The following is a 12,447-nucleotide window of genomic DNA, read 5'->3' as shown; positions in this document are numbered from 1 at the left end:
GGTACCAGTTAGACAACCTTGAAAGTGTGAACAACAGATGTAAATCAATTTCTAAATACTTTCAAAAATAGATTATACTGAACCACAGGATCAGATTTTTTTTCCCAGACGTCAGCATTGACACATTTTTGTATCCACTGTCCCAAGTCTTGCCATTCATCTTGTTTTTCCAGCAAGACAACCAGGAACATAAAAAGGAGAGCATCCTCTGAACATCTGCGAAGGAGCTGAGAGGGTGACTTATTTTCTGTTTTGAGTAAAATTACAGAAAGAGCACATCTCTGTTCAATACAGAACATGCAACTTAGTGTTAAATCATTTTTCAAACAACTTCTTAACAACTTTTTTTTTTTTTTTGAAACCTGCATCTCTTCCTTTGAGTTTGAGTGCAGTGCAGTGTAAATCTTCTGGATGCATATACGTGGTGTCTGTTCTTAGTGTGACTGAATGTGCCTTATCCACTAGATCAGTTTTGCTTGATTTGACAACAGATGAACAGAGCTTCCATTCATACGCATATAACAGTGACGCAGCCTTACACTTAATGCACGTGTAAATCTATGGTGGATAAAGATCAGCCGTTCGGATCACTATGACTCCTGATGGGATGGAAACAATAGAAATGCCCATAAGACATACCCATCAAATTAATTGGACAACATGAGGATAACAAAAATGAACACTTGAATTTTTCATGATGCTATCACCTCATATTAAGGGAGTCGTGTATTTTTCAACCACGGTGCTTCCTGAATCTAACACAGATCCAACAACTCATTTTAGGATGTGTGTCAAACATATCATTCTTGATGACTGCATGTGTTGCTCCTGTAACTGTAAGGAATTGAATCTCTTTCCCTAGCAATGTGAGTGTGTGCGTTGGCATATGAACATATACATCCCATTGATATTTAACATATGTTCCTATCAGTAGTTTGTCTTTCTTTTCTAAAAAATCGTGTACTTCTGTGATAAGTGTTTGTGTTGGTGTGGTGCATTCACCCTCTCGATGTGTGAAGTGTTCCTCACTGCCTCTGTCTCTGTTCCTAGTTGCTGGTTCCTCCCTCTCCTCTTTCCCGCCTGTTTTGCCCAATGTCCCTTCTCTCCACAGAGAAAAAAAATGTCCCGATCATCATTCCACATGCCTCTTCCCTCCTTCCTTGTAATCTTCTTCTTTTGCAATGTACCTCTGAACATCTTCAGTGAGTTTAACGTATATTTGTTTCAGCCGAGAGGTCAATGATGTTGTAGAAGTTGTTGATGATGAAGGAAGGATTCCGAGGACCCAGTACTTTCAGTGTAACAAAGTTTATTACAAGAAATTACAGGTCGGGACGGGCATCTAGATACCCGGAGACACACAGCCAATAGTGAAATCTGATTTGCAGTGGTCGAAAGCACACATATATAGGGAGTTTGGTTCCACCCATGACTTCAGGTTAAACACATCCCACATGGGATTTCTGACTATAACAGCACATTTTTGTGTCTGAGGACTAAGATAAGTTACTCAAAGACATTCCCTCTGAATCCATACATCAGCTGGTCAGAAACAATTCCCTAGATCAAAGGTCATACCCAAAAGTTAGGGAGTAAATAAGATAACCGTTTTGAGGACTCTCTGAGAATGACTAAGAGTCCAAAAGGCAGGCATCATCAATCTAAGCCAAGTCATTATGTTTTAAGCACACATACCAACATGTTTTAGTCTAATGAATACACGACAAGTTCTTATGCAGATCAGTCTCTCTTTTCTTCTTCTTTTCTTCATGTTTAATTATCTTCTTCGCATCAACTGCAAGTGCTTTTATTAAGCTCTTCCCAAGTCCCACTTGATGCCTGTACTGTACATTTCAACAGGCTGGCAACATCAGGTCACTTAAAGAACATCCGCTTCTGGTGGAGCTTGGTGTTGGCCTGGTTAGGATTCATCAGATAATGCTCTATTGCATATATACAAACCTCTGGCCATTGCAGAAGACTCAAGTGTCAGTACTGGCTCAGCTATTGCAGTCTTAATCTTTACCTTGCAGCATTTGATCCCTCCTCCTGACCCCTCTGGAGCCACAGAGGTCTTTTTCACAACTATTTTGACAGTTGAAAGGTCATAAAGCTTTAAGAGCAGGGGCGTCCAAACTTTTTGTCCGGAGGGCCACATATAGAAAAAAATACAAAGGACTGGGCCACTCACGCTGCCACGCCCCCCTGACCTGGAGCGGACTGTTGACAGTGCGACTCAATCCAGAGGGTACAAACCCAGAACAACAAAAATCAGGAAAGTACAATTTCTTCAGGAATAAAGCAAAACTACAAAGTGCTATAAGTAAGGCCCATTTAAGTACTACTTTTTATACATGTTATTTTTAGACACTTTGATGCGGGCCAATTAAAAATGGATGGCGGGCAGCAGTTGGGCCGCGGGCCGAAGTTTGAACACCCCTGCTTTAGACAGTGCTACAAAAACGTACTTTCCAGCTACAACATAAGTTTCACAAATACTTTTTTATAATTTTTCCATTACAAAACTAAAGTATCTTGAGAAAACTCAAACTTGAGGAGAAGATAATACTCCACACAGAAAGACCCCGGCCAAGCTGGGATTTGAACCGGGATCCTTCTTGGTATAAGGCGACCTGTTTCATTAGTGCATGAAATGTATATATGCAATAGAGTATTATCTGATGAATCCTAACCAGTTAAAAAATTCCTTATAACGAACAAGTTTCAAAGATGTGGTGTGATGCACGTGGCCACAAACGTGTCACCACTAGATCTTTGTCTGTCATCTAAAACTAGGTTAAAAATCTCTCTCTGACCTCCCCATTCTGTGTTCCTCCCCTGTCAGTGATGACTAGATGTCTGCTGCAGCAATCAATTCAGATCATCAGCTCTGTGACTACAGCATAGTACAGTAATTGTGTGTAATGGTCATATAAACACGAAAGGAACCAACACACCCTTCTGCACTGGCACAATCCATCATAATGTGTCTGCTGTTTATGATATCATGACCTGGATCTCATGTGATGATGATGATTTGGGGCAGCGCTTTAAACAATATCTACAAATCTAAGTAAGTTGACACAAGTTAGACATGTGACAAGTGGAGAGAACTATATCAAAGTTAAAAATCGCTTCTCTCTCAGCCTACAACTGTAAAATCCTGCTGTAAAATCGCCACTGCTGATGAGTCCTGTTTAGATTTGGGGAAAGCTTCTACTCACTTAGAAAACATGTCAACAACAACAAGACAGTATTTCTTTCCCTCATTTTATGACTTCAATCAAATCCATCTGTGAAAGATGAAACTGTGTGATGGATGCGGTGGATGTGCACTTTGTGGAATCTGGATTCCTCTACCTATGTTATTTGTAACACAAAATACAGAACTCTGACAAAAAGAGTAATTTTATTGAGTAATCTGAGAAACCTTTTGTAAACCAATATATCTGTTTCTCTCTCTGCTTGCATGCCTCCTCGAAACTGAGTCGAAACTTGTCACTAGCATATTTGCATTATTCAGTTAATGCAACCCACTCTGCAGCCTGTGCAGAATAATGTGATGGGAGGACTCTAGCCATAATTGTAGCATACAAAGTTGTAACTGCATCTTTTGATGCTGAGCTGTCCACAAACAGCTCCATTTCTGCATTTATCAGCGGTTTATCCTTTAAATCTGGTCTGGGAGAACAAACTTGCAACACAATCATGTGGCTCTCGAGCACTTGGTGTAGTGAGGTGAGTAGCAGGGTTAAGAAAAGTGCATCTTCTAATAGTGATGTTTGGCCTTTCAAGCAACACTGTATTGCATCTGAGCCACCTGGCTGTTGAAATATGGGAGGTATTTGAAACAGCATGTGACACCAGTCATCAGGTCATCATAACTCACAACATCACGCAATGCATCACAGCCTTCTCGGCAGCTGCCACAGCTCAGAGACCGGTTGGAAGTTCTGCTTCCTTCATTTTAAATTACCCACAATCCAGGCTTGTTTGGAGCGTCAGACTCACCTAGACTCAAACAGATAGTATCTTTATATTCTTTTGGCCAGTTTAGCTCTTACTGGTCGGACATGCTTGAAAGGGGGAGAGAAAGCAGGGATGAAACGCAGCAAAGGGCAGTGATGTTGAAACCAATCCTCTGGCTACTGCAGAAGATTCAAGTCTCAGTACTGGCTCAGCTATTGCAGTCTTAAACTCCACCTTGCAGCATTTGATCCCTCATTCCCCCCCCCCCCCCCCCCCCCCGGAGCCGCAGAGGTCTTTTTCACAACTTTCAAACATGTGCAGTCGTTCTCCCCAGAACCCATTAACAGACTTTAATGTTTGCAATCAGAGGTGTTCCTCTTTACATTTACTTGGTATAGCAGTAACATCAACAAGTCCAAGGAGACTTCACCCAGGGTCAGTCAGCCACACAGATATGTGGAGTGCACAGCGTCTTAAATGTTGACTGTTGGACAGAGATCAGGGGCAGATCAGGTTATCCAGTCTCGAGTTTGACACAGCTGATTTAGATACTGCATCATGTCAATCAACAAACCCCTGTAGCTTGTGTTTGTCTGACAGCATCTTCATTTCATTTGTTCTTCTAAACATAGGAGCATATAGGAAAGAATGAAAATAGTTTGTGTGTGTGTGTGTGTGATGGTGTGTTTAGAGAGATATGCAGTTAAGGGACATATTGCTGAATGCCTGTGATTCCTGCAGGAGGAGGGGTTAGATCAGTGGCCTGTTGCTATATAAGCCTTCGGTGGAAGCCACTGTTGTACAGCTTGAGAAAGGCTGGCAACCCATTGATGCCTGGATCAAACTGCTCAAAGGTAGGAGTCTCTTTTTAACTCTCTGTCAAAATCCAACAGGAGGGTTAACCACTGTCAAACCTGAGTAAATATGTGTCTATCTGAGAAAATATTTAAAGATTATATGGTTAGTTTTATATTTGCATTGTCTTTATTTGATATTGATGGATAATAAATTAAAAAGAAATGAAGTGAAATTGCTTGAAATAAATTAAGTGAAATGTAGTGACGTATTCAGTTTTGCATCAATAATAATTAATATCAAAATGTTATTATGGTTTAATCTTCTCCAGAGCCATACCTTTTTATATTTGTTTGTTTTTCTCTCAGAAGTTGATAAAATAAAAGGTATAAAACAACATAAACAATTCAACTAACATTTACAGGTACAGAGGAAAACTCCATTTGCTGCAAAGTGACATGCGACATCTTTCTTTCTCTACTTTCAGGATATTCAGAAGAATATCAACTGGTCCACCAGCTCTCCGCTCAATAGCCTCACTGTAAGTCACTGCTCACACTGCAGACACACAGTAAGAGGGATGGGTTTTCTCACACACTAACAAATCAGCAAATATACCAATAATAATCAACCTATTCTTTATCAGATCACATCATCACCACCATACATGTGTGCATTGCCAACACTATCGTAATGTTGCTACGGCAACTGGTAATGGGGAATGATGCAGCTGAACAGCTGCTGTACATACACTATATACTGTATGATGTGCTCCAAGATGCAGTGTGTTAAGCAGTTAGCTGGTATTCATTTTAAATTACTTTTTTTAATTCTTATTATATTTGTCTTTATTCCATTTATTGTATCCATGACCCCAGGAAGACCAGCCACTGATGATGGAGGACAGCACCCAAGTGAGCATGAAGGAGAAGGAGCAAGAGCTGCATGGAAGACTCACAGGGCTGCAGAAGGCTCGGGCCCGACTCCTCAAGGGAGTCTCCTACTTCGCTGGAGACATGGAGCCGTTTGGGAAATGGATGGAAAGTAAGTTATCACTAAAGGCAGGTTTAAAAAAAATTGTCTTTAACGATGTACAACTTTTGCTAGTCGTCAAGTAAATGTGTCTGCACTTGAGAAACCAGCTTCTTTGCAGTTCGGGGGGAACTTCATCCCTGTTCTCTCTGCTTTCTCTTTCAGAACAGTTCATCCTGCTGCAGCTGCTGGACTGGGTTCTCCGCGGAGCTGCCCAAGTTATGTTCGTTAACAATCCTCTGAGTGGCCTCGTCATTTTTGCCGGCCTCATCCTGCAGAACTACTGGTGGGCCCTCAACGGCTTTGTGGGCACACTTTTTGCAACCATTTCTGCCCTCATCCTGAAACAGAACAGGTTTGAACACTGAATAATTTCCAGCCTCTACAGCATGGATGTCATTGTTTTTCCACTTGTGAGTTTGTGTGCATGCTTGTATTTTGCACCGGGAACAAAAACGATGCAAATACATCACCTCATGCTGTGATGTTATCGAAATGCGATCATTTACTCAACTCGCCATCAATCATAACAGCAATGGGTTGATATAATGAATGCATGTGATGACAATATATATGGATGAATTCGAAATTATAATAGATGGACTGTGTTAACTTGAATTAATGTATTCAAACCACTTCCCTTTAGGGGTGCAATAGCTGCTGGACTTTACGGGTACAACGGTATCCTGGTAGGTCTGCTGATGGCTGTGTTCTCCAATAAAGGAGACTGGTACTGGTGGCTTCTGCTGCCCAACATCTTCATGTCCATGATGTGGTAAGCATATATAGACTGAGCAATAATGAGAATAAAGTGCAAACACTGAAATATGCCACCTTAAGAAAATATGTCTAAAATGATTGACTGTAGCATGACTTTAAGGTCTAAGCAGATTGAAAGAAACATACTTCATGTTCTCTTAGAGGAAGACTTGAACCAGATTGGACAGCAGCACAGTGATACCTCACACTGGCTGTGCATTATATCGTATTACAAAAATAATAAGAGGAAGAAATGCTGATGATGTTGTGCGATTGTGTTTCAGCCCGATTGTGTCCAGCGCCATTGCGTCTATTCACAGTCGCTGGGATCTGCCTGTGTTCACACTGCCCTTCAACATCCTGGTGTGTCTCCACATGGTCGCCACCGGTCACTACAACCACCACTTCCCCCAGGTTCTCATCCAGCCTCGCTCAGAGCTGCCCAACGTCACCTGGTCCGATATCGATTTACCCAAGGTCAGTGCAAGGCCAGGGTTGATTCTATATGGTCTGTAGAAGTATTGCACATTCCCTGCTCGGTGTTTTCCGTTTCTCTGACGAATGGATTCTTGCTCAGGTTAGGTCTAATTGTGTTCAACCTTTCTCTCTGTACCTCTTCAGCTGTTCATGTCAGTCCCTGTCGGAGTAGGCCAGGTTTACGGCTGTGACAACCCTTGGACAGGAGGAATCTTCATTATCTCGCTATTCATCTCCTCCCCGATCACCTGTGCTCACGCCGTCGTGGGATCTGCAGTGGGCATGGTTTCAGGTGAGAGGACGCACGATGCCTCGACAAGCATCCAACAATGGACACTTCTAAATGTGATTCTGTCCCACCTCAATAAACAGTGCTTCCTATTTCTGCTCCCTGTATGCTGATATAATGAATTTAAGACTCAATGTGTTCTAATTCCACAGAGACCCCAAAGATAAAATAACCAGGGGGTTATTATTAATTACAATAATCCAAATTTTAATTGAGAGAATCTCTGACAGGATGGGTGTGTATTGTTTTTGCAGGTTTGGCTCTGTCTGCTCCTTTTGGAGATATCTACTTTGGCCTCTGGGGCTATAACTGTGTGCTAGCCTGTATCGCTATTGGAGGAATGTTTTATGCCCTCACCTGGCAGGTGCACCTGCTCGCCATCACTTGTGGTGAGTAGAAACCAGGAAGATAAAACCACAATCTGAAAATGCATCAAAGTTGACATGACAACGTGACATGAGATCATGTCCAATATTGAGAGCCATTTGTAATCTATGATCACACTCGCCACAACGTGCAAACGAATGCAGCATCACGATTTCTCTTCTTCTCCACTGTAGCTTTTTTCTGCGCATACCTCGGCTCTGCCATTGCCAATATAATGTCCAGGGTGAGTACAAGTTTTTATCTCACTGTATTTATTTATATCATCCCATTATAAACTTATAACCGTAACATGATGTATTTGTCATCTATAGTTTGGTCTGCCAGCCTGCACCTGGCCTTTCTGTCTCTCTGCCCTGACTTTCCTACACCTGACCACGGGGACCAATACTATCTTCAAACTCCCACTGGCCAAAGTCGCGTATCCCGAGAAGAACCTGATCTGGTTCTGGAAGATGAAGAAGGAGGAGAAAATGAAGAAGTCTGAGGCAGAGAGGGATGAGCAGGAGAAGCAGCAGAAAGCCATGGAGGAGGAACTGATCCTAAATGAGAAAGAGCAACTTAGGCTTGACCTCGAAAGAGCGGAGGAAGGGAGCATACAACACAACGCATCAGAGGGTAAAAATGAAGTGACACCCGTGGAAGAACAAAGCACCCATCAGGACAATGAAGAAGTCGGACCGAACGACCAAACCTAGATCTCTCTTACTAGTTATGTTATACAAATAATTATTTGTTCTGAAACTATATTGAATGTATATTTTTTCTAATAAATATTTTCTAATAATACATCTAGTCCATGTTTTTTGTATTCAGTGTTACCTGAATTTGAATAGAAATATTAAATTATTGCAAATATTCCATGAAATCTGTCACCTGTTTGCATTATCAATTCTTCTCCTGAGAAATACAAACAAATATGATTTACGTTGGATGGCGCAGATGTTTACCAAACATGCACAGGACATTATTAAATCAACAACGTTTTCACCTTAATTATTTATAGTTAAATATGATTTTAATATATAGATAAAAGATTATATTATCAATCAACAATAACATACTGAAATATATATCATGTAAGAAACATGATAGAGTTTGTGGTTGCCATTGACAAACCACAAACTAGATCATGGGAAAATACTTCAAGAATGTTTATAGTGCGATGGCATCAGGACATCCCAGCACTTAATGAGGCTTGTGAATGATGGATTGGATGATGGTTCAAGTTATTTGTACAATGTAACCTAAGACAATCCATGAGTCAACGGCAGCTATACAACTGTTAAGATCTAGTTAGCTGAAGACGTAGTTACATAAGGTGCAAACCCTGATCGGTTATTTGGGGAGCACATAATAGTTTTGGTTCAAATGTGCAAGTAAAGACCTTTGTTGACATGGTAACCGGAGAATGAGTTGTGCAGTGTCTTGAATAAACCGTTTTGACAGATTCAGAAAAAGTTTTTCTGACCCATTGGATCCGACTCCCCCTTAATGCAGACTCCGCTGCTCTTTAGACATGTTTCAATTTGCCAACATTTTAAGGAGCGTGAACATTCAGGAGGCTGCTTCCGTAGCCAGGCACGAGGCTGTAGTGAACACTTGTGATCAAAGAAGATTTTACTTTGTCAAGTTCTTGTTGGATTAATAATAAAATGTCACTCGGCTCTGTTTGTCTGACGTGCATTTTAATATAACATTATGTTAAATGTATTGACAGGTTTCCAATTTAAAAATAAAATGATAACTTAGCGGCACAGAACTTATCTTAATCCAAACTTCTGTTTAGAAACGGCAGCTAGCAATGAAGATGCTGCATGAGGTATTAAGGTAAAACCCTAATAATAACATATTTTTCAACTCTGATCTAAGGGGAAATTAATGAATGTGGCTTTTAGAGAATATTTTTTTAAGGAATGAACGCAAAAGCACATGATGGTCAAATATAACTTATAAGTTCTGGAAACTATAAAAATATGACAACGTTTTATAAGACGAATCTTTCTAAACGCTTATGCGGCCTACTTCCTCAATCATGTGAGAGTTTAATGATGGTTTTAGAGAAGATCAGATAACTGTACTCATATCAGCTGCTTTCCTGCCATTTGTTTGGAGAACTAAATAACTGTGAACATGCTTACATAGTGCTGCGCATTTTTGACCTCGTACCACCTTACACCAAACTTAGGTTATATGGAGCTCATTTTCTGGTAGGTTGGAAATGGGCCAGTAAACATGTTTAGTGTAGCCTGAAGTGACTGCTGCACTGTTGATTAACTATTGACAGTGGTGGAGGAAGAAATCAAACATTTTACTAAAGTAGAAGTACAAATAAATAGACAAAATGAACTAAGTAAAGGTACCATTACTAGAAGTAAGTTACTAAAATGTACGAGTACTTGCTGAGGGTAGCTTAATTCCTAATACTATGATATGTCATTAACTGTGGTTACTGTATATTCTGGGGGGGGGGGGGGGGGGCGTGGTGACTGTGACCAAAGATTGTGTCAAAGCTGTGGAAGTTGAACGGAGGGGGGGGGGGTGCGCCGACAAAATGAGAGTAGGGGTTGTTGATGGTCTTGTTTCAGGATTTCTGATTGTTTCTTTATGACATCATTAGTTCCTGTGTGCAGTATAATGTTTTTAATGGTGGGATGTGCAGATACAATATGTTGTTTTCCTCCTGCCATGTCAGAGACCATATCTTTAAGAAAACATAATATTTTGGTGCTTTAACTGCACATACTTTTCTTTCACAGCAAAGTCCACCACAAAGCTTCAGGCTCAGTCGTTTCCTTTCCCTGTAGCCTTTCACTTTCGAAATTACTTGAAGTTCAAACCCTTGTCTGTGAGGATGAGAAGCTGTTCGCGTTTGTTATTTGTTTTCCCCTTCGCACTTGTCCATGGCTGTTTTCTGCTCTGTACAGGAGTTCAGAGAGAGAGAGAGAGAGAGAGAGAGAGAGAGAGAGAGAGGAAAGGGCATATTGCATGAAAGGTGACTGTATTGTTTCCAATTTCCTCCCTCTCTGGTGGCAATTTCAAAAAAATTGCTGCCAATAAAATGACATGGCGTTAAACATCCATTTTTTTGGAATGTCTTAGGTTGCAAGTGTTACACATTTAATGCTTTTATCCACTTTTAATATCATTTTTTAGCTAAGCTGCACCACTATGAAGCTAAACATGTAATAAATCATGATAATATTGAAATGCACTTTACTTATAGCACCTTTTGAAACAGAGTTAAGTGCTTTACAATTTACAAAGGTGCAATACTCACTTTTAGGTTCAGGTTTTATGACCACTGTAATCCTCTGAGTTTCTCTATGTGTCTGTAAAGGACACACAAGGTCCAGTGAGTGGAAAGATTGAAAGGAAAGCTCTAATAGGGCAGCACAGCAATAGCAGAGTGTTATCAGAGGACTGGTGATGTAATGTGGATGTGGTCGTATCCTAACATCTCTGTGGCGTGCAGGTTATCACAAAATCGTCTACGGAGAACCTCCCCAGACGTCTTATCAGGCGGACTGGGGCGGAGCCATTTACAGTGCCTTGCATAAGTATTCACCCCCTTTGGACTTTTCTACATTTTGTCATGGTATAACCACAGATTAAAATGTATTTCATCGTGAGTTTATGTAATGGACCAACACAAAATAGTGCATCATTTGGAAGTGGGGGGAAATATTACATGGATTTCACAATTATTTACAAATAAAAATCTGAAAAGTGTTGAGTGCATATGTATTCACCCCCTTTACTGTGAAACCCCTAACAAAGATCTGGTGCGACCAATTGCATTCACAAGTCACATTTGCAAGTCACATAATTAGTAAATAGGGTCCACCTGTCTGCAATTTAATCTCAGTATAAATACACCTGTTCTGTGACGGACTCAGAGTTTGTTGGAGATCATTACTGAACAAACAGCATCATGAAGACCAAGGAGCTCACCAAACAGGTCAGGGATAAAGTTGTGGAGAAATATGAAGCAGGGTTAGGTTATAAAAAAATATCCAGAGCTTTGAACATTTCTCTGAGCACCATAAAATCCATCATAAGAAAATGGAAAGAATATGGCACAACCGCAAACCTACCAAGAGGAGGCCGTCCACCCAAACTGAAGAGTCGGACAAGGAGAAAATGAATCAGAGAAGCAACCAGGAGGCCCATGGTTACTCTGGAGGAGTTGCAGAGATCCACAGCTGAGGTGGGGGAATCTGTCCACAGGACAACTATAAGTCGTCTACTCCACAAATCTGGCCTTTATGGAAGAGTGGCAAGAAGAAAGCCATTGTTGAAAGGGATCCATAAAAAATCCCGTTTGGAGTTTGCCAGAAGCCATGTGGGAGACACAGCAAACATGTGGAAGAAGGTGCTCTGGTCAGATGAGACCAAAATTGAACTTTTTGGCCTCAATGCAAAACGCTATGTGTGGCGAAAACCCAACACTGCCCATCACCCTGAGCACACCATCCCAACAGTGAAACATGGTGGTGGTAGCATCATGCTGTGGGGATGCTTCTCTTCAGCAGGTACAGGGAAACTGGTCAGAATAGAGGGAAAGATGGATGGAGCCAAATACAGGGAAATCCTTGAAGAAAATCTGATGCAGTCTGCAAAAGACTTGAGACTGGGGCGGAGGTTCATCTTCCAGCAGGACAATGACCCTAAACATACAGCCAGAGCTACAAAGGAATGGTTTGGATTAAAGAATGTTAATGTCTTAAAATGGCCCAGTC

At 41.0% G+C, this 12,447-nt stretch overlaps 1 protein-coding gene across 1 annotated transcript; it reads left to right on the top strand.

Annotated features, from left to right (window-relative positions):
* The first annotated feature begins 4,718 nt into the window (after positions 1–4,718).
* Positions 4,719–8,494, top strand: slc14a2 (solute carrier family 14 member 2). The gene is made up of 10 exons (XM_053420105.1): positions 4,719–4,823; positions 5,252–5,305; positions 5,643–5,808; positions 5,962–6,151; positions 6,443–6,571; positions 6,840–7,032; positions 7,177–7,324; positions 7,576–7,710; positions 7,882–7,931; positions 8,020–8,494. Exons 1-10 carry the CDS (start codon positions 4,800–4,802, stop codon positions 8,401–8,403), a joined length of 1,473 nt encoding a protein of 490 aa, XP_053276080.1. The 5' UTR covers positions 4,719–4,799; the 3' UTR covers positions 8,404–8,494.
* The last annotated feature ends 3,953 nt before the right edge of the window (positions 8,495–12,447 follow it).

The sequence above is a fragment of the Pleuronectes platessa genome, chromosome 4 (genome assembly GCF_947347685.1).
Source record: "Pleuronectes platessa chromosome 4, fPlePla1.1, whole genome shotgun sequence".
Taxonomy (NCBI): domain Eukaryota; kingdom Metazoa; phylum Chordata; class Actinopteri; order Pleuronectiformes; family Pleuronectidae; genus Pleuronectes; species Pleuronectes platessa.
Note: the sequence above shows the minus strand (reverse complement) of the source record. Positions and strands in the feature narration are given on the sequence as shown.

What these genes read in the sequence shown, in the direction of transcription:
- slc14a2 (XM_053420105.1), top strand. Translation starts at nt 4,800, where the DNA reads ATGCCTGGATCAAACTGCTCAAAG. An exon ending in CTCCGCTCAATAGCCTCACT is followed by an intron (nt 5,306 to 5,642) that starts GTAAGTCACTGC and finishes CCATGACCCCAG; the next exon opens with GAAGACCAGCCACTGATGAT. An exon ending in TGCAGTGGGCATGGTTTCAG is followed by an intron (nt 7,325 to 7,575) that starts GTGAGAGGACGC and finishes TTGTTTTTGCAG; the next exon opens with GTTTGGCTCTGTCTGCTCCT.